Source organism: Takifugu flavidus, chromosome 2 (genome assembly GCF_003711565.1).
Source record: "Takifugu flavidus isolate HTHZ2018 chromosome 2, ASM371156v2, whole genome shotgun sequence".
In the NCBI taxonomy this organism is placed as follows: domain Eukaryota; kingdom Metazoa; phylum Chordata; class Actinopteri; order Tetraodontiformes; family Tetraodontidae; genus Takifugu; species Takifugu flavidus.
In genome coordinates, this window is record NC_079521.1 from 16,561,014 (window position 1) to 16,582,436 (window position 21,423).

The window sequence follows — 21,423 nt, forward strand, 5'->3', positions numbered from 1 at the left end:
TCCATTCTAGGTAACCCAGCTGACTGGCTTCTCAGACCCTGTATATGCGGAAGCCTACGTTCACGTCAACCAGTATGATATTGTTTTGGATGTACTGGTGGTCAACCAAACCAGTGATACCCTCCAGAACTGCACCCTTGAGCTGGCCACTTTAGGTGAGCTGCTTCTGCCTCAGCAGCACTCGGCTGTGTGACATGACTCAATATTAATCAGAGCTTTCTTTTTTTCCTTCAGGTGATCTGAAGTTGGTTGAAAAGCCCTCCCCTCTGACTCTGGCTCCCCACGATTTCGCCAACATCAAGGCCAACGTGAAGGTGGCCTCCACCGAGAACGGCATCATATTTGGCAACATCGGTGAGATGATCTATTTGTTTGCTGACTAGCTGAAGGTTAGTTGCTACGGTGCTTGATCCTCGCGTCTGTCTCCCTCTCGTCAGTCTACGACGTCTCTGGTGCTGCTAGCGACAGAAACTGCGTGGTCCTCAGTGACATCCACATCGACATCATGGACTACATCCAGCCAGCTTCCTGTACCGATGCAGAGTTCCGACAGATGTGGGCGGAGTTTGAGTGGGAAAATAAGGTAAATTTGAAGTTGCTTGTAAAAAAAGAAAATCCCGAGTCTTACGTCTCTGTGTCTTTGTTGTAGGTGACGGTCAACACCAATATCATTGACCTGAACGATTATCTTCAGCATATCCTGAAGTCCACCAACATGAAGTGTCTGACTCCTGAAAAGGTGGGTCTGAGGCTTCACACTGGTCACGGTGAAGACAGAAAATTAAGTTTTAAAGATAAAACACACGTTTCAATAATGCAAAACCCTTAAATATAACCGCCTCCCATTTGAAGCGTCATAACTGATAATAAAGACTCATTTTGTACCTAAGCAGTTTGTAAATGGAATTGATTCTATTTCGATCACTAATAGCCACAGTTCTTTCGTCCACCATCAGGCTCTGTCTGGCTTCTGCGGCTTCATGGCTGCCAACCTTTACGCTCGTTCTATCTTTGGAGAAGACGCCCTGGCTAACGTCAGCATCGAGAAGCCCATCCACCTGGGCCCCGAGGCGCCCGTCACAGGACACATACGCATCAGAGCCAAAAGTCAGGTGGGTCACAGCTGAGAAAAATCCAGTGTAACACAACTGTCGTCTGGTTCTACTTCTGGTCGCAGCCAAGTTGATTATAACATGTGACATTATATTGTTATATATATATATGTACAAACTGGCTAATGCTAAATCCAGCATGTATCCTTCATTCGCAGGGGATGGCTTTGAGCCTCGGCGATAAGATCAACCTCTCTCAGAAGAAGGCGAATGTCTGAGGCCACTTTCCTCCCGCCGATCTCTCCTTTTTCTACTTTCTTGCCTGTCGTCTTACAGCCGTTTCATTGCTGCCAGGTTAGATCTCTTTCCTCTTTTTTTTTTTTATTTCCATCGCCGCTGTCTGAACTGTACATCTCAGTTAAATTCTGTCCCTGTCCTGTAAAATTTTCAATAAAAACACAAATGTATTAAAAGAACGGAAAAGACTTTGACCCTGTGTTGTTCATTGTTTCAAATCTTCAAACTTGCTTCACATTTTTATGTTTAATCTCAACATGTTTGTCCTATAATAAAGATGTTTCGCTTAATTAAGTCGGATGAACTGAAAACGTCCTCCAGAATTGGGCGCCGCGGTGATTTTTCAGACAAAATGTAATCAAAATTTCTGCAGTTTGATGTCGTTAAAACCACTTTTATTTCTTAAGCGAGATGAAAATGGATTAGTATCGGTGCGCACTTACCTATTCTCTTAGATAACTCATGAGTTCAGGTGAATTTCCTGGAAAAGGATGGAATCGGGGCAGTCGTCTACCTGGTATGTCCCAAAACCCGGCTGCAATAGGGCCCTGGAGGTCCGGCTTTGGACAATCGGACTTTACACTGTCTAAATAGTTATGGCTTTATAACATTGTGTCACAATAATATAGTTGCAACGCTATAAAAAACAATTAAAATAAAATGCTGAATCCTCCACATCATGGATGTGAACTGATTTGTCACTGATTTTAACGCCATCGCCTTCAGGACGCCAGATGGCGCTAGTAATCTAAACTCGCTACAAAGGCGTTTATAACTGTTCAGAGTCATTTTAATGAACTCTAAATATTCTGTCCGACCTTGAAATAAGAGATGTGGTGCAACGACGGTTTTATCTGCATACGTGAGAATTTTTTTTTTTTTGGGGGGAGGGGTTGGTTTTTTTTGGAGAAATTGTTTACATAAATGCTTATAGATTAACAATATTAATGAGAAGAGGAAGTGCGCCGCGCCCTCGGAATTACTTTTAGAATTTGGCTCCGCATTAGATTTCTTTAGAGCGCCTCGGGAAACAGACTTTACAAACATAAATGTCCCGGCGAATGTGCGGCTAATTACACGTTGCTGGGTCGGTCCCCGTTTTGAGGGGCGAGTTAATTCTTGGACGAAATTCACGGAATTTACCACTGTGCAGTGACGTCAAGTGCGTCGATTAAAGCCGGAGAAGTCCGTCTGTGTCACGCCGCCGCTTTATAGTAACAACGCATTTATTAACACTCAATATTTGATTGCAGGGAGCGTTATGACGCGCGCGTGTGTGCACAGGAATGTAGCTGCAGGGGAGTGATGTTAGTTAGCGTGTGTGTGAGCGCGCACGCGTTTTGAAGCCGCCTCACACACACACACGCTGTCAGCGGAGGCGCCCCTGGCGGCAGACACCGGTACTGCCCCCGCGGATCACTCCTGCCTACGACTCCACGGCTCGAACACCGCCGCGTTGCCGACGCTGAAACACGGACAGGCGTATGGAGAGGGCGCCCCTCTCTTATCTAACCGGGCACTAGACGGAGTCCACCCACCACTCTGTTTTTCCGCCACGTACCTGCCCTCTCTTCGTCCACACTCCACCGGAGGGGCCTCTTCATTTGACCGGAGGAGGGGAAAAAAAAAAGTGGGTGTTTGCTGCTCACTGGTGTTCCGGCGGCGGCGGCGAGCGCAACGAAGTGTCCTCGATGGCTGGCTGGAAGGACGGCTCGGTGCAGGAGAAGTACCGGCTGGTGGTGGTCGGAGGTGGCGGCGTTGGCAAATCAGCCCTGACTATCCAGTTCATCCAGGTCAGTCCGCCTTCAGCTTTTGCTCTGAATTCCTTAAAAACACAACAGCTAAAGAGAGAGAAGGGGGGTGGGGGGGAGGCCAGACACGGGAACCCCCAGTAAGAGGATACCGGGGACGGGTTTCTTCTCCGCTACTTTGCCGAGGCCTACAACTCTTCACCGGGGAGTTGTCGGACAATGTCGGGCTGAGCTGAACAGGAGAGGGCGGCTGACACGACGACGCGACCATTTTATTTCTTTCTTCTTTTTTTTTTTCGTCCAGAAAGCCGCCTCGACGGGACGGTTTTTAGCCGCAGCGCGACGCGGCTCCGCGGACTTCTTACGTCGCCCTGTTTTCTTAGCAAGTAGCGGAGTCCGAGCTAAGTTGTCGCCCTCGGAGAAAAGTGCCAAAGTGGCTCCAGACCGCCGCGTTAATGTCAGCAGCGTGGACGTGGGTGTTGTTTTCTGGGTGAATTCTTTCAAACTCTCCCAGCATATGTTCGTTACGGGTTTCGGAGGGTGTAAAATAGGCCCGTAGTGCTGCGTGAGGTGGTTAACTTTTGTTTTCGCCCCCCCTTCTGTGACTTCAGAATAAGGAAGACAGGCAAACAATAGGAATCAAAAAAAGAAACTGCAGATAAAAATCTACCCACAGCCGCTGAAGAGGAGCTAATTTGGTCGTTTCTTTCACAGCGACCTGCGTGAAAAGCCACCCGTGTCACCCTGGGGAGTCGTGTAAACAGTTCACCTCCCATCCATCTCCGCGCATTCCTGCACACTGCAGACACATTAGCCTGCATTGCTTTGACCTTCCAGGCTTTCAGAATGCTCTTTCAAACCCACCCAACACACACACACACACACACACACACACACACACACATGCCCTCTCTGTATAAAAGAGATGACAAACTTTGCCCTCTGCCTCGTGTGTTTCATGACCAGACTGCAGGCAGCTGCATGTCTCCATACTGTCAAACAATAGTGGGCTGGTACATGCTTTATAGGGGGGGCTGAGTGTGTGTGTGTGTGTGTGTGTGGTGTGTGTGTGTGTGTGTGTTTTGGTGGGGGGGTTGTGTCTAATGAGGGTTCAAAAAGCTCATTAACTGCATACCAAGAAGAAAAAGGGTTCAGATTACCGGTACTGTGGCACGGATTTTTTTGTGCCGCGGCTCCGTGACCCGAGTGACCTGAGGCCGGCGCCGCTTTCACACTGAAAATGAAAGACAAAGAGAGGATATTGGGCTTTTGTGAGAGGCGCCCACGCTGCCGACGGGGTTGGGAGGCCGATGCTTGTGCCAAATATCGGCCATAAACCTTCAGAAGTGACATCGGCGTGAAGTAGCCCGCTTCAGGTGTCTCTTCAGCGCCAGGTGAAAGTTCCTGAACCTTTGGAGAAGCACCAGTGGTGGAAAAGTAGGAAGCTCTTTCAAAGGGTCCCTGGAAAAGTTCCTGATATACATATAGTTCCTGATATACATCTACATATAGTTCCTGATATACATATACATATAGTTCCTGATATAGTTCCTGCAAAACACCTATTTTATCATCTGTTATTCAGGCAGATTTGCATGATAACTAATTAATGATAACGCGATGAGAAGCCTAATGAGACCTGTTCAAAAAGCATTTTAATCCATCCATCATCCATCCATCCATCCATCCATTCACCCATCCATCCATCATCATCCATCCATCTATCATCCATCCATCCATTCACCCATCCATCTATCATCATCCATCCATTCATCCACCCATTCATCCATCCATCCACCCATTCACCCATCCATCCATCATCCATCCATCTATCCATCCATCCACCCATTCACCCATCCATCCATCATCCATTCATCCATCCATCCATCCATTCATCCATCCACCCATCCATCATCCATCCATCATTCATCCATTGACCCATCCATCATTCATCCATCCATCATCCACCCATCATCCATCCATCATTCATCCATCCATCATTCATCCATCCATCATTCATCCATCATTCATCCATCCATCATTCATCCATCCATCATTCACCCATCATCCATCCATCATTCACCCATCCATCATTCATCCATCATTCATCCATCATTCATCCATCATCCATCCATCATTCTTCCATCCATTCAGAGACCAACACTTTTTTACATTGTGACTTTGCTGGAACTTTATGATAAGTGTGAAAGGGACCGTCAACCTTCTCAGAAGCTTGTAGAAGTTGGAACAGTCCTAACAAGTGTTTGAGAAGTGGAGGCTGTCCCTGAACTCTGCGGGGGGGCAGTAAGCCCGGTGGGGTGGGGGGTCTGAGTCAGCCTGGGGGGTTAATGGTCATGGGCCATGTGGAATTTAGCCCTTGAGCAGAGGAAGTCCCCATACGGCTGCTCACGGGGACTTCTAGTTGTGCATGGAAAAACATGACCTGTTTCCTGAATCACTGGAGCTCTGTGCGAGCGTGCGCGTGTGTGCACGGGAGCCCCGTCAAGGGTTTGAGGTTTTATCACTGATGATACAAAACCAGTTTAGCATTAGCTGCCAGCAATAAACCAGCATCCTGAAGTTCTTTAGTGGTTTGTTGATTAGCTCAAAGTTCCTGCACCAACTTTAAACACCGGAAGCTTTGAAATATGTAAAATCGGAACCATTTTACCGACAAGAATCCCATAATTAGACGCCGCGACTCAGATCAGGAAACAGCCCGTGACCGTATGAGTCACCGAATGCCAAGCAAATGTGTCTTAACGGCGTTGGATTGGACGGACAGCGGGGTTATTTTCATCGCCATATCCTCATATATCATCTATAACTCTTAGTTGCTTTTTGTGCGCGGAATTCTGGAAGGTTAGCAATAGCGGAATGGCAGCAACTCCCCCCCCGGGTGCTGCGGGCCCCCGTTAGCGCCAAGCAGTTGACTCAAGCCGAAATAGCATCAGGATGACGTAACATTGAGCCATCTGACAAAAGTTGTGGAGCACGGCGTGTTGTTTAATGGGAGGTCTGCGATGTAGGAAGCTTCCCAAGTAAGGGAAAACATGACTCACGCGGACCATGAGAGGGCCGCGCCGGGCAGTCGCTGCGCGTCTGAGTGTGTGCGCGCGTCTTGTCTCGCTGTACATTTATATTTATGCACGTATGTGTGCGCGCGCCGCTGCTAATATTAGCGCCGCGCGGTGGCGGAGCTCCGTTCAGGACCAGCGAAACATCCTGGCTGGCCAAGTCCAGGCAGATTAGCCGAGTTTTCCGGCCGGATTTACACCTGACGCGCGCCATCCTTCACCTTCTGTTCCTAAATCCCGCTGCCCCCTCACTCGCATAGTTTTAACGTGAAGTTTTGGTGATTTAGTCGTGACTTCACTGCGGAAGAATGTTGCCGTCGGGAAAAACGTCCGGAGGACAAACATGGTTTCGGAGGGCAGCTCGACTCGGGCGTGTGTGGACGCAAGGCTCCGCGATGATAGCGGGTCTGAGGTTCCGGCGCCATTTTGTGTGCGTTCCCCAACGACAGCCGCGGGCGGTTCGGCATTAACGAGCCGGTCGCAGCGTGGCGTGGGTTCGACGCTGGGCCAGGTTGAGACACGGCTACATTCCTGTCTTCATATCTGCCCCCGTGTGCGTCTTCTCAATCCTCCACTCCTATATTTGAATTAGCTTTCTCACAGCTCTTCTGGAGCATATGATCCAGCAGGTGGTGTGTGCACGCACGCGTTGTTTGTTGGGCTTTACGGTCACGTCATCTGTTGGGTTCTCACCCAAGAAAACAGCAGGAGTGGGGGCAGCTCAGGCTGAGGTGCCAGGAGACCTTCGCAGCACTGCCGCGGTACCCCTTGAGCAAGGCACCGAAACCTCAAGTGTTCACCTAGGGCCCGGTCGCCTGCCTTCGCCCATTAGCGGCTGGGATCCGCTCCAGAACCCTCACCGCGACCCCAAAAGTGGCCAAGACAAAGAGAACCAATTGTGCATTTTTGAATGTCACCACAGCGGAGCGAAGGGAAAACAGGATCATAGCCGTCGTTCCACGCCGGAGCGTGTCGGATACATCCGCTTCATGTCATCACCTTCACTGTTCCGTGCACGTCTTGAATGTTTGGGCAACACTGAAAGCAAATTTAACAAATACACAGTCTTCTTTTAATGGAGGGAACAGGCCAAACGACGTGTCTGCTTTACTTTACTTTACTTTACTTTAGAGTTCATTTACTGTGTTTGATTGATTCCTGACCCCTCTGAGACTCACAGCACCTCCACCCACAGTCAGATGTCCAAGCAGCTCGGCCTCTCAGGAGAATCATCCCAGAATAAATAACAAGGAGCGAAGTCAGTGGACGCTGTAAAATACCACACCTGTTCTAAATGTGCCCACGAGGGGCGAGAAATCAGAGAAATGACCACGATGATGCTGCTGGCACCAAGTTAAAACCTGTTGAGTCTAGTTTAGTTTTACCAGTGTCAAAGGGATTTTTTTAACCGCGTTAGAGTCAAGACTGCGGTCATTTCAAATGGAATCGGCCGTATCCGATAAATCTGGCCAGTAATCCTAATAATTTTCCCTGTGAATCGCGGCACCAGGGCCGCTGGGAGGCTTTGCATGTTCAAACAAACGCACGTCGAGCCCCTTAGCTGAAGCAATTCCCTGCGATGTGGCGGGATGCCAAACAGCACAGCCCAGGAATGCTCATGCAAAAAGGGAGTTAGGGAGCTTAGGACACCCCCACCCATCTGGAAGGGCTCCAGAGACACGCAGGTCATCCCTTCGCCTCCAAACTACCCAGGAACTAATGAGCAGGGAAGAACCGGTTTCCAGGCTCTAGACGACGCCCCCTCGGGATCATTTCTTCTTGATCTGGGAGGCCATTTTCAGGCAGGCGGGTTGAACGCTGCGACCCGTGTTTACGGATCGTCCGTTAGCCCACCTGAACCATCCACCGCTGCCCGTGTCCTCAGTCCTCACCTCTGAACCAGTTCCGCTTTTCCCATGCTCGCCATCGACCATGAACACGCAGCCCCAAGCCTCTGTACCTTCGTGTCCTACTTTACTTGGTTTTGGGGGCATTGGGAGATGATTGGGGGCCGTTTGGAGTTCATCACGTTCTTTAATGGCCTTTAATGCAAACGAAGCCTGCTGTCTTCACAATCTACAGCAGCTCCCCTGGCATCACATCGCTGCCTTCAGAGGGCGTTCCAAGCTCTTATTTGAGGTTACCGTTGGGGACAGAGGGGGAAAGAGCCTTTTGCTCCCCTCGTGTTTTTCGTTTCCAGTGGAAATAAGGAAGCAATCAAACATGAGGTTAAAAGGTGCTTCGCTCTCCAAACCTATTTGTCCTCCATCTTTGCCCAAGCAGCTCCGGCGCTGTGCAGAGGAAGAGCGGCGGCCCGCAGGCGAGGGCGCTTCCCTGTGTGTTTTCCACCACGTATTACAGATCTGAGATCAGATGATCGCGTGAGCCCTTTAAGTCGGCAGCAGCCACAGGAGCAAGTGATGCTGATGAATATTAAAGCGTGTGTGAACAAGTCAGCGGAGCAAGGGATCCTTTTTACTTTGCACAATCACGGACGGAAAAGTATTCACTGTTCCCGCTGCTCTTCGGAATTCCTGTTCCTGGAATTCCTGTTCAGTGAGTAATGGTGGGACGGGGTGAGCCGTGTGATCGCTTTATGGTCGTTTTAGCATTTTGATCATCACCCTTTCAGGACCTCCCAGCAGCTCATACTGGTATTTGGGGCTGTCCGGTTTGAACGCGCTGTACCGTGAGAGTGGGTTAGTCCTTTACGATAGCCGTAAATCTGATGTGGCTCTTTTTTGTTGTGGAAGCAGGCGTCATCGGACCGTGTCCTCAACGCCGGCTTTTTTTTTCTGACGCCGTGGCGCCTCGGCCGGTGACGGCCGCTGGCGCGGGGAGAAGAAAAGGCAGCCATGTTTCACACGAGCGGCGTTTGTAGTTCTGTCTTTGGCCTGGCTCGCTTCTCTCTGAAGTCCCTTAAGGGCACATGCCCGTATACGCTGTTGACACAAAACACAGAAGGATGTGCGTGCACGGAGATCCCGCAGTGCTAACGATGCACACTGCCGATCCCGGCAGGGAGGACGAGCCTCTTCCTACAGTCAAGGGGACGTTGGAGAGACCTTGATGGCGCGATATGAAAGCAGAGAATTCCCAATCCATAATTAGCAGGACGGCGGTGCAGCACAGGAAGGTCTGGATGTGAGAGTAACTCCGTGGAGTATATCTGGCCTCTCCTGGAGCTCCACACACCGACGTCAGGACACAGGAGGTGTTTGTGATGCGATCCGGTTCCTTTGTTCTATTGTAAACGCGGGCAGCAGCGTTCCCTCGGCCGCCTGATCGATCTTCTTAGGCCCGTAAACACATTTTTCCAGTTGACTAAAAGCCAGTTTGTCCAAATCTTGCAGACATATGACTCTTCTGATATTAGATATTTGCTTGAGTCATTGATCTGTTCAGTGACTCATGTCTTTTATGGGGTTATAACCTGTTTACGCTGCTGTGTAAATGCTGCCATCTTCATCAGCACAGTTATTACAGACCTTGAAGCTGTTGTTAAAGGGAGAGAATCCAGCACTTCCACCTGCAGCATCTGCCTTATTTTCCAGGTCACTGCCCCTCAGACAGACAGACAGACAGACAGACAGACAGAGAGGGCAGCGGGTTCCTCTCTGTTGTTTTATGGCTTTTTCTGTTCCATCAGGACAAAGAATAACTGACCACAGTATCAGGTCTCACATCTCGGAGCCACGTAACAACAATAACTGCCTGTGGGAAAATAGCACGCCGACTCTCGCCGCGTCTAACAATCGGCCATCAGAGAATCTCTGCGTTACGTTTATTAATGTTGAGACCATATTCAGGAGATTGCAGCCATTTTTGAACATCGCCTGCTGTTTAATAGCGGCCAGTTTCCACATAACGTCGCAGAAGCACCGTCACGGGTGGTTCCGTCTGTGCCTTTTTAGCTCGTCGCCAACGCCAGGCCCCCGAGTGGCCTGGCAGGCAGCTGATGAACATTTGGCACATCTCGTGCAGACATTGTCCAGAGGTCTTTGGGGCACCTGCTGCCTGTCAGTGGGAGGTGAGGCATGGACTCAGACAGCCCCTCAACAGGTGACGGTACAGCGAGCGTCCAAACCAGTGCTCCTGTGCAGAAGTGAGAAAAAGCCAAAGGACACGGAGCAGATATTTTTGGGTGGCTTCACCGGCTCCACAGCTGTGCTCGCGGCACCTTAATACAGTGGACGAGCCGCCGCTGCCGTCACCTTCTGGGCCAGCTGTGCTGCAACATAATGAAGGTTTTACAATCGCTAAAAACGTGACATTCACCCCCCCCCAGTTGTGGTGAAAAGGTTCGTTCTGCTTAGCGAAGCACTGAAACGGCGGGCGGGGTTCTGCTCTGATTCTGTTGCTAACGCTAAAACTGAGCCTTTGATTTTCCTTCGCTACATGTCATTTGCTCTGGATTGACAAAGGTCACAGGAGGTTGAGGTCTACAAAGTTACTCGGTGTCAGTTATGAGCTCATATTCCAGAGCCGCATCTGCACTGCAGCTTCAACCACGTGATCCCTGTGGAATTAATCGATTTGGCCGTCACGATGTCGGTTTAATGGGCCTTAGCACGTCAGTCGGCTTCAGCCGGTCGGACATCTGGGGAGTCGGAGGATTATATTTACGCACGCGTAACATACACCCAAGTGGAGGGACGTTTAATGAGGGCGACAGGACGGGGAAGGAGGAGCCATCAGATAGAGAACAAGTGTCCATTAGCTGGTATTTATGAGCAGATATGGGCTGAAGTAATGAGATTTCTGCTGCCTGCGTCGTGGGGCTGCTGGCCTGAAAGCACACATCAGTAATGTTGCTGTGCATCTGACGTGATGCCAGGGAAGTGACCCCATTTCCTCTGACATATCGCACCACGCCAGGAATTATGCTCCCTGGTAAAGGACACGGGGGCGAAACACACTCAGCAGGTGAAGAAGGCGGAAGAGATGAAATCAGCCCTGCAGGAGCTGCTGGTTGTCTTAGAAATCCTTATTAAACTATCAGAGAACTCATACGTGAATGGTTGTCTGGCGTTGGTTATTGTTAATTATAATAGAGGATTGTTTTAACCAACATTGTTTGAGTCTCATGTCGCCGATCAGTCAGCGTCTTCTTGATTTATGGCAGTTCCAGACAGGTTTTGCACTCCCCATGTTGTTTTAGAGGGTAATTCTTGTCAAAATAAGTCTCTCTGACCCAGAAAAACAAGGAAGGGCCGTAGAAGCAAAGGGAGCTGATAACCCGTCAATGGCTGGGCTTAGGGGGGGCTTATTCCAGGCATGGGGAGCATCAGCGGTGTCACATGATCTGTCAGAACAAGGGTGGTTCACACACTTTTATTGGCCTTGTTCTGTTCAAACGTGTTTAAAGGGTTTGCTCTAGGAACTAAATAAAAGTGCACAAGGAAAAAAGATGAAGAATGAGCACCAGCTCTCAGTCCAGCCGGGGGGGGGGGGGGGGGGGGTAAGGAAGAGGTGGGGGGCTTTAAATGGCAACCCCTTTGATTCTGCAGCTTTGAACAGGTTCAAAAGTGTCCAGCGTCCAGCTCGCATTGATATCTGGGACTTGGATTGAAGTAGGAAGGTCAGGGAGGTCAACGCGGAGCAGGGGGCGGACCGACCAGGCGTTGCCCCGCTTGGTGAGACATTTACTCTCTGCTTTACTCCCTGCGTGGGTGCTGTTGCCCACCCCCCCCCGTCCACCCTCCTGGAGGGCAACTGTCGCCGCCAGCGAGTCCACAATAGAGAAGTTCATATGTTTGCTCGCCACTTTAGAGGGATCCCAGAGCGACGCAGTCACACACAGCGCGCTGATGTCACGCATGACGTGTGCAGCTCGGGCGTCATCCGCTGATCCCAGATCACCCTGCGAGCCGGAAGGGTCGTGACCAAACGTCAGCGCCCGATGAGCCGCAGCGAGCACACCATTCCCGTTTTAATGAGCTTCCCAAATGTAATGTCATTTGTGTCTGCCCAACACCTGTAATTGCGTAATTAGACTGGGGAAGCGTCCGTGATCTGATGTCCTGTGGGTGTGGATGCAGGGAGTGTGTGTAGGAGGGTTTGCGTTGTGATGTAGCAGCTTTAAGGACAGGCCGCCGGGTGACAGATGTACATGGGTTCGTTCTGAGATGCGCTCTGAGCGGCAGTCGCAGTGTTTCTCAGATAACTTTTAATTTTGGAGAGCAAACTTTTGCTGTTTAGCCGATGGGGCCCCCGGGGCCCTTAAGGCATCTCTGCCTGTGTGTTTGTTATTGAATAAGTCCCCTTTCTGGTTTGTGTGAGCTCATGGGGAAAAGTGGGTGTTTCCACAGGAAGTTAATGCCTTTCCCTCCCCCGTCTTTTCTCCCGTTCTCCTTGTGTCTCCCACCTCCTCGAGACCTTTCATCCCGTCTCATTAGCGTTAGCGTAGGCCCCCGGCAGCACGATGCTCCTCACAGACAGTGTGAGAGGCTGGAAAGCGATTGGGAAGAGGTAATGATGGAGGGCGGCTCGGGTAAAAAAGAGCCGGTCTTCAGTTCCAGCTGTTCTACATTACGTCCGTACGGCGGTCATATTATCACCAGCAGCTGCTGAGGCCAGAGGTTCGCCAAAGGTTACAGCAAAGTTTATTTGGAAACAGGAAGTGGTTTTGGTATAAACATTAGCACTGCTTTATTCCACTGGTTATCCATTAAATGTTAATGTATGAGGTTGGTATGAATGTCCAGATGTTCCGTGGACCTGTTCTTCCTAAGGATCTGAAGGAAAGGGGGTTCTGTTGCTGCTGCGTGTCACACGGGACGACAGGCTAATTGCTAGCTGCTGTTAGCTGCTGACTCATGCTTTGGATTGGGATTATAGTAGAGGGAATAGATCGGATGTTCCGATTTCTCCATATGCCGTAAACTCTTTATTTAATGTACGACCACAGATATATGTTGATTTGATGACTTTTCTGTGGAAATCCAACAACATTAAAGGCTCCTCTCAAAGAAATGCCTCTTGACAATGTTGCCGTGTTGTTAACACATAATTTGGCTACTCTGCTCTGGTCGATTGCACTCGACTACACTGTGCATTTCTGTCAGGCGTGTGTGTGTGGTTGTGGTGTGTTGCGTGCGCGTGTGTGTGTGTGTGTGTGTGTGTGTGTGTGTGCTGTATCTGCTGAGTCTCATAGCTGTTTGACTTACTGATCACCCGGGCTTGGCAGATATTTTTATTTGTCACTCAAATTTAGGCACGCACCATCTGTCGCTGTTGTCGTGCAGTAATTTAAAAAGAAATATTTCTTGCGAGGATAAACGTATTGAACCAAGTTACACCTGTACTTGTATTTGAAGGTACACGATGCTTACTGCTATGTCAGGATGTTATCAGAACCAGCACCAGACTCTCTTATCAAACACTTCTCTTCATTTAACCAATAAAATTCACCACCACCTGCAGTCCCAAACTAGCAGCATGCTAACAAATTTAGCATCTCACCGGTGATGATAAAAGCATTCATTAGAATTAAGCTGGGTAATTTAAACTGACTGTCATTTTGTTGGCACATCTATACACGGATGTCTAGTTTATTAAGCTAACCTGGGCATCGACAGGGAGGCGGTGGATACAGACTTTATACTTGTGTAATTGAGTATTGTCTAGTTTTGGTAGTATTTGCCAACTACTAATTAACTACTAAATACTTTGGTCCAGTGACAGTTCCACCTCCCAGGATTTGCTGCACGACCATTAACTGAAAAATAAAAACATCGCGGGAGATTATTTAGGTGCAGGGAATGAGAATAAACGTGCACGTGTGGACAGAATTGTTCCTCGAACAACAGGCGTTAGCAGCATTCGCCCTACATTAATTAAAGAAAAACTGTGGGAGATGATTTTTGAGTCAAGGTCTGTGAAATCTCGTCGGGCATCGCGCCACACGCAGGAGGTAATTAACTCCTCGCTACGTTGATGAGTATTGGTTTAGCTCAGCATTCCCCTCTCATTATGACGGCCGAGGATAGGGAGGGGAAACCATTTCCCCTCATCTGTGTAGGCGCAGTGTGATTTCTCTAATTAATCACCAGAGGTTTGTTGTGTTTTTTAACCCCCCTTTTTCTGTTAAAATCGCAGTTTCCTGCTGCTGAATCTGTCTTTTCCTGCTCTAGTTATGATGCAACGTCGGCGAGCGGAAGAAGATGCAGGTCTAACCAAACCAAGCGGGATAACTGACAGATGGAAAAAGAATCTATATTTAGTGTTTGTAAAGCTGTTTGTGTGGAAAGGAAGTGGGTGCGTGGTGTAACCATGATGTTCATGACACGCCTACACATCACCCGTTCATGCTTTTCTGGATTTACTGCTGTATGTTTCCATGCAGGAGCAGTTTGAACGGATGAGCATATTCCCAGCATGTCCGTTAATTATGCTCCAGGACTGCTTAAATAATAACCATGCTAATGTGCTCGTGGAATTAAATCGGTTGTGGAATTAATGTCGATTTTTATTGACTAGTAGAATGATCGTCAACGTAATCAGGCCTTCAGCAGTATGCTCAGGTAATTTTGTAGACTTCGACGCCTCCAAAGATTCCAGGCTGCAGCTGAGACTCATCCAGCAGCCAAAACAGGCTTCTAATGTTTTCCTGGTGTTTGCCCGCATGTGCTGGGCGGGGGAGGGGGGGAGGGGGAGTGGGGCGTACAGCTGGAATGCTGGAAGGGGAACTGACTGACAGGTTTGGGCCGGGCGGGGTCGGGCGAACATGTAGCCTGTGACATCAGCAACACCCAAGGGCTGCGCTTGAGAGCGCACAGTCGCCCGCAGAGGTGGAGTTTCCTTCCTGCTGAGCACGGCGTGGCCGGCGTCTGAAATCGGTTTCGTAGTTGTGCCGCATCTGAAATCTGGAACCGTTCGTAAACGTCGGGTAAATTCAGCTGTCCGTCAACTGTCGGAGCGAGCGCGAGCCTCCGCAGCCTCCTTATGTCACGTCGATGACATCACAGCTCATCCTGATTTAGGGTAACCCCCATCGCGACCCCTGGTGCTCCAGGGACAGGTCACGTGACTTACTCCTCACGAACACGCCGTCGCTCCGAAACCTGCCGCTGTGATACGCGAGCCAACGGTCCTGGGGTGGTTACAGTGTTTCCTCCGTAGTAAAGACTCATTAGCATAAACGTGGGGGTAAACATCCTGTGTTTAGGGCTGCGAGCACAATGTGGCGTGATGGGAGGTGAGGTCTTGTGGCCCAGGGCGGCTCGGACCAGCTCGGCTCAGGGAACCTGATTTATTCTGTTTGATAAGCCCGTTGCATCAGATGAAGTCATGAGCTAATGGAATGATTTCCAGGGCGTGTTACTGGATATGACTCAGGCTGGTTTGTCAGGCAGTGGTAGTCCTCCTGAGTCACGTCGCACTTCCCTTTCTCGAAGCCCATCGCAGCTTATCTGGAGCCAGGCCCGAGCTCCAGCCCCGGTAGCATCGGCCACAGCCCCAAGGGTCTCGGAGAACAGCCCCGGAGGTATCTACCCCTGCACGTGGCAGCGCGGGCGGAGCGTGCTGCCGTGAAAGGGCGAAAGAAGCCGAGGTCACGTGGCAAAACTGAAGCCGGAAGGGATGTGCAGGTGGCAGAGGGGCGAAAAAGGGAGACAGAAGCATCTCTTTTCTTCCTCTCCGAGGGCAGAGCCGTGCAGCAGATGCATTATTGAAGAGCGGCGAGTGGCTGTGACTCGGACCAGAGCACTCGCCGCGCGCTGCAGAGCGACAAACGGAGAGGAGCGGAGCGATGGCTCACAGCAGCACGGAGCTGCAGGTGAGGAGAGGAAATGGACGCAGCGGATATGAGAGGCAATAAGCCGGGACACACCCGCCTCACACGTCGATATGAGAGTCAAAGCAGAAGTGAATTATCGGCTGTTTGTTATTGAGTCCTGCGATGGGAACTCATTATATTCCTGAGATAAGTCGCAGTTCAGTCTCATAATATCGGGAACTTTCATGGAGAGTCAGAAGCCCCCCCAGGCTTTAATCCTCGAGTGTGCAAACAACCCACAGCTCTACACAAACCGTTCTCAGCTGCGCGTCGACTCATCAGGGAATGTTTCAGGGTGTTGGTTCGGTATCCCCGAAGCACTCCCTTCAGCTGTCACTGCAACTCCAAAACATGGGAAAAATGTAAAAAATGCGCGGCTCCTCTTCCTCCCAGCCCCCCCCCCCCCCCCCCCCCCCCCCCCCCCCTCCCGCTTGCCCCACCCTTCCAGTTGAGGTTACTAGGAGACCAGATATTGGCCCCAGAACGCGAGAATCAAAGCCTTGTGAAGTCAGAAACGACTGAAACGACTTCTTGTAAATGTGTTACTAGCATGGAGCCGCAGCCTGCTAGCTAAGCATGGGAAGTGGTCCTCGTGCCAGAGTTCACTTCTCTGCGTGCACGTCTGCAGCGTGTTTACCTCCTGTCTGCAGCGTGACAGCAGTGGAAGAAGCTGTTTCAACCTAAAACAAAGGGGGGGAATTGTCTGCTGCTTCTCCCTTTTGTCACAATGATATTGACACACGCAGCTGTGTGCACACGTTTGCACTAATCATTATTATTATAGCGCTACAAAACTGAGTGGAGCATGCATGTACGTACTGACCGTGTTCTCCCTCTTTTCTCCCTCTTTTCTCCCTCTTTTCTCCCTCTTTTCCCCCTCTTTTCTCCCTCTTTTCTCCCTCTTTTCCCCCTCTTTTCTCCCTCTTTTCTCCCTCTTTTCTCCCTCTTTTCTCCTCTCTGCAGTCATATTTTGTAACCGACTATGACCCCACGATCGAAGACTCCTATACCAAGCAGTGCGTTATTGACGAAAGGGCTGCCAGGCTCGACAGTAAGTGCTCTGTTCCAAACAAACCAGAATACACACACACACACACACACACACACCCCAACACATCTCAGCTATCTGTGTGCAGGGGTGTATCCTGGGCCTGACTGGGTTCGTTATTGGCCCAGTGTTTCTCAAGGAGTCACAGCTTCATTCTGGGTACAAGTTGGCACAAGCACCGTTGAAATCATCTTTTACACTTTCAGACCAGCTTTTACACATCAGAAACCGCAACCAGGGACATTAAAACCAGCCCGACAGGCGCCGCATCAGTTGATGGTAAAATCCAGGCCCTCACTCAGAAACCAGTAGTGTAACAAGTTCTAGATCCCTGGTGATGATTCTGGACTGAAGGAGGGTGAAAGCAACGTCCAAAATGGCTAAATTACCATCGTCTAAATACCTGTTTACGTAATTACAATGAACAAACTGAAACGCAAATCATTGTTTACTTTAAAAACGAGGCTTTCATTTAAGATTATTTATCCATGAATTAACCATTAACCCGGGGATGGTCACCGAGGAACCAGTCCCACCAGCGCGTGTTTACTGTGGCCAAACGCTTGGCCGGATTCCGCTGTGCGTTGTCGCACTCGAGGAACAGAATTGTGTCCCGTTGCTGCCAGCTACCGATGTGTGTTGACGTGTGTGACTGTGCGCTCTCCCCAGTCCTCGACACGGCTGGACAGGAAGAGTTCGGAGCCATGAGAGAACAATACATGCGGACAGGGGAGGGCTTCCTGCTCGTCTTCTCGGTCACCGACAGAGGGAGGTGAGTGACGGTTGTCGTCACACGTCCACTAATCTCTCCGCCTGTTTGCACACCTCTGTTTGCTGTTCGCAGCCACACACTCTTCTCTCCTCTCGTCTGGCCTCTTTGCTCCTCTAAGACCATAAACACAGAGCTGGCTACAACCAGGCTGCTCTCCTCCTGCTGGTTATCTGATCTGTAGTTAGTCGCTGTAGTTGCTTTGTGTCCTCTGGATCTAATGGCGCCATCAGGTAGGTGGAACAGGATTCTGTGGCCTTATCACACACTCTGGTCCCAGCACGGCTGATTTACAACCAGAAAAAACCCAGAAGTGACCAGAAAATGGCACCATTTCGACAAAAAGTCTTCTCCCCCGATGGGCGTCGCACCCCGTCCTCCCCGTGTCTGGAAGCTGCGTTCCCCCGCCCCCGCCCCCGCCCCCGCCCCCTCCCAGTGTTTATGTTGTAAACAGTCTTTCCTTCCTCCATTTATATTAGTCAAGACATTCCAGATTTACTATGTGCTCGACAAGCTGTCCGTGCACGCCTGTGGCTGGAATGCCGCCCTGGGTTTGTGGCGCAGCTCTGCCCACCCTTCCTCACCCCACACTGACATGTCTTCTTGCATTTCAGTTGGAAAAAAAAAAGGCACGTGACATTTATATTATAGCAGCACAGCAGCTGCGTCAGACGGGGCCAATTCCAACATTTTAAAGCTGCTTATACAACTGGTGTTCCTGTTTTCTCTGATCTAGGTTTGAGTCTGTGTTTGTCTGGCATCATTTTGTCTTGGCTTTTTTTTTTTAATTATTATTATTATTTACAGCTTTGAGGAAATCTACAAATTCCAAAGACAAATCCTGCGAGTAAAAGACAGAGATGAATTTCCCATGATCCTCGTAGGAAATAAAGCGGATCTGGAGCAGCACAGACAAGTAAGTCCGCCAGAACAGCCAGCCGCTCTGATGGTCGATGGCATCAGCCGGTCTGGAGGAGCATTTGCATGTGTTTGAAAGTGGAAGCGAGCAGCTCCAGCTGCAGAGATACAACAGGATGTGAGTGAAAGCGCCCAAAAGAACAGAGCGGCTGCAGAAATGCTGGTGTCAGGAGGGAGGGAAGGATGGAGAGAAAAGGGAATGTGATGAAATGATGAATTTGCTGGCTGTTATGCAGTGGGTCTGCGGTAAAACCACACCGCCCCCTGGCGGCGGCGCTGCGCATAACACGCATGTGAATATGCGGCCAGTATTTTCTGCCAAAATAATCACATTAAATTCATTTTACTGACTTTTTGTCACAATTATTCATATTCATTGTTGTAGTGTGGACATCCTGCCACAGCAGCAATACCCAGTTGAATTCTCCTTAGTTTATCCTGAGTTTCAAAGTGGGTGTTTTGTATTTTTTGTGTCTTTTTGTCACTTTGTGCCGAAAATATTTTTAAAAGAAGATGGAGCGGAAAAGTCTCAGCAACACAAAGAACGACATACAAATACACAAAGATCGGACACAAATAGGAAAAAAAAGTGGATATTAATGATTTTCAGCTGCTATATGTTCTTTATGATTATAATGTGAATCTAATTCTGCTGAGAAAAGGATCTAAATTGTGAAGAAAGTCTTGACATCACAGATTTCATGGCATTTTAAACAGCTTTTAATTAGTACTTAATGCGAACAGAGTGTGTGTTTGTACATTTTCGGGTCATTAGATGTTTTTGGTTTTAAATGTACTCATTCTAAGTTAGAGCCAGTGTCATTTCACGAGATTTGGGTTTGTTTTAGGAGCTTGTGGACAGTACACATCAGACCGTAGCTTCATTATTCCCTCTGTCCTCAGGTAACCCAGGAAGAGGGCCAGCAACTCGCCAGACAACTCAAGGTCACGTATATGGAGGCTTCAGCCAAAATCCGAATGAACGTAGACCAGGCTTTCCACGAACTGGTTCGAGTCATCAGGTGAGGGATGTCTCTTGAATGGGCGTCCACCAGGTGTCGCTGTTTCTCCCAACGGGCATTAACGGCTCGCCATTCTTTCCGCTTCTGCCTCCAGTTCGAGTTACCTACATGCAAAGTGACTTTTACACGCGTTGTCCGCTGTTTGATGACCTTTCCGCTCCGCAGGAAATTCCAGGAGCAGGAATGTCCACCGTCACCAGAGCCGAAAAGCAAAGAGAAGGACAAGAGCGGCTGCCACTGCGTGATCTTCTGAGTCGGCCTTATCACTGTAACTCATGCAGCTACTCTTGACCCCCCCCCCCCCACCGACCCTCCCCCTGCCCACTCTGCCTGACATCACATCCTCCGTGGATGACTGACTGCTGCCTTCTCCACGCGCACGACTCCAGACGGCCTTTTTCCGAGCTGCTTTGACCGGGAACCGTTGTCCCCGGGACAACCGCAGTGGACGACCGACAACGCCAAAATCTAACACCACTATACCTTCAGCCGTAAATAACCACGCCAGAGAGTCCCAACACTAAACATTGCCTTCTAATTCAGCCCGACAGATCCATGTTTTGTACTCTGAAGGACTTCTCTTGCCTTGTTGTGACATTTGTACTTGCTACCGAGATTGAATGAACAGGATATATCCAGAATGTTAACGAGTTTCTTTGGAGCAGAGCGGAGAGATTATCCTATGAAGCTTTTGTGTATGTTGTGCCATATCGACCTTTACCCCCATGTGCTAATCTGCTGTACATATGTGACAATTGTTGTGATTTTAAAAGTGTATTTCTAATGAACTATTAAATCACCACAGTACAGTGTGTGAGGTTGACTTTGGTTTTGCATATATGAAAATGAATATATAAGATTGTATATAATGCCTAGACAGCCCTTAAAGCTACAGTGATAGATGTTTTTTGGCATTCTGCAGTGGATTCTTTCTTTTTTTCTTTTGCTTTTTATCTCAGTTGCCAATTCTACAGTGTCTACTGTACTGGGTTTGTTTTTGTTTTCTAAAAGTCTTATAGATTGAAGGATCCTTGACCAATGCCATATTTTAAATGTACAGAAAGTTACAAACCTGTCTGAAACTCCGTACGTGCGGGGGGATGTTTTCCACTCCTAACGAGCAGTCATCCGCTCGGTTCCTAATATTCCTCTTTAACGGCTCTATTTCTCACACATCTGCTCTAGAACACAGACGAAACAGGCGTTCTATCATTCCAGTGACGCGGCGGCGGCGGTCGCAGGTGCGTTTCAGTCCCCCCCGAGTGTTCTGCTACGACCCGCTGAGACCGCCGCCCCCCAGCGGCCCGGCGCCGGGGGCCACAGACGCATCACTTTTCTGCCTTCTCGTGCTTCTGTTCAGGCTCGTCTGCGTCTGTTCTTCATCATCTTGTAACATAAGCGAGAAGATCAGGTGGTGGACTTGATTAAACGTTTCTACTCTACTTTTATACGTTATTTTCTTATCAAACTAGTATTTTTATATGTTTATAAGTGAATACAAAGCCACAGCGCCGCTGTGTATATGTGTAAAGAGGAGTATTTAATTCTCTTGATTCTGTTAAACTGAAGAAGACTCTTGGCCCAAATTGTCAAAATCGGATCCGGACGCGACCAGGAATGTTTTTATCGCTTTGATGACGGAGGTTATTCGACCCGTGGCGTCCGCCACATGTGGGCCACGCCCGGGGAGAGGGTGTGAGAAAAGGGTCGA

General features: G+C 49.4%; 2 protein-coding genes across 3 annotated transcripts in view; both read left to right on the forward strand.

The window, feature by feature from the left end:
* The window catches only part of copb1 (COPI coat complex subunit beta 1), a 7,872-nt gene extending 6,329 nt beyond the window's left edge, over window positions 1-1,543 (forward strand). For both annotated transcript variants that reach the window (XM_057024759.1, XM_057024754.1), the window contains exons 17-22: window positions 11-155; window positions 235-354; window positions 438-583; window positions 650-739; window positions 957-1,112; window positions 1,271-1,543. In XM_057024759.1, the coding sequence (XP_056880739.1) occupies window positions 11-155; window positions 235-354; window positions 438-583; window positions 650-739; window positions 957-1,112; window positions 1,271-1,330 (717 nt within the window). In that variant the 3' untranslated portion in view covers window positions 1,331-1,543. The remainder of the gene's footprint in view (window positions 1-10; window positions 156-234; window positions 355-437; window positions 584-649; window positions 740-956; window positions 1,113-1,270) is intronic.
* Window positions 1,544-2,672: 1,129 nt separating this feature from the next.
* rras2 (RAS related 2) lies at window positions 2,673-21,154 on the forward strand. The gene is made up of 6 exons (XM_057025047.1): window positions 2,673-3,142; window positions 16,919-17,006; window positions 17,673-17,775; window positions 18,580-18,688; window positions 19,594-19,712; window positions 19,878-21,154. The coding sequence occupies exons 1-6, from the start codon at window positions 3,041-3,043 to the stop codon at window positions 19,963-19,965; spliced, it is 609 nt and encodes a 202-aa protein (XP_056881027.1). The 5' UTR covers window positions 2,673-3,040; the 3' UTR covers window positions 19,966-21,154.
* The last annotated feature ends 269 nt before the right edge of the window (window positions 21,155-21,423 follow it).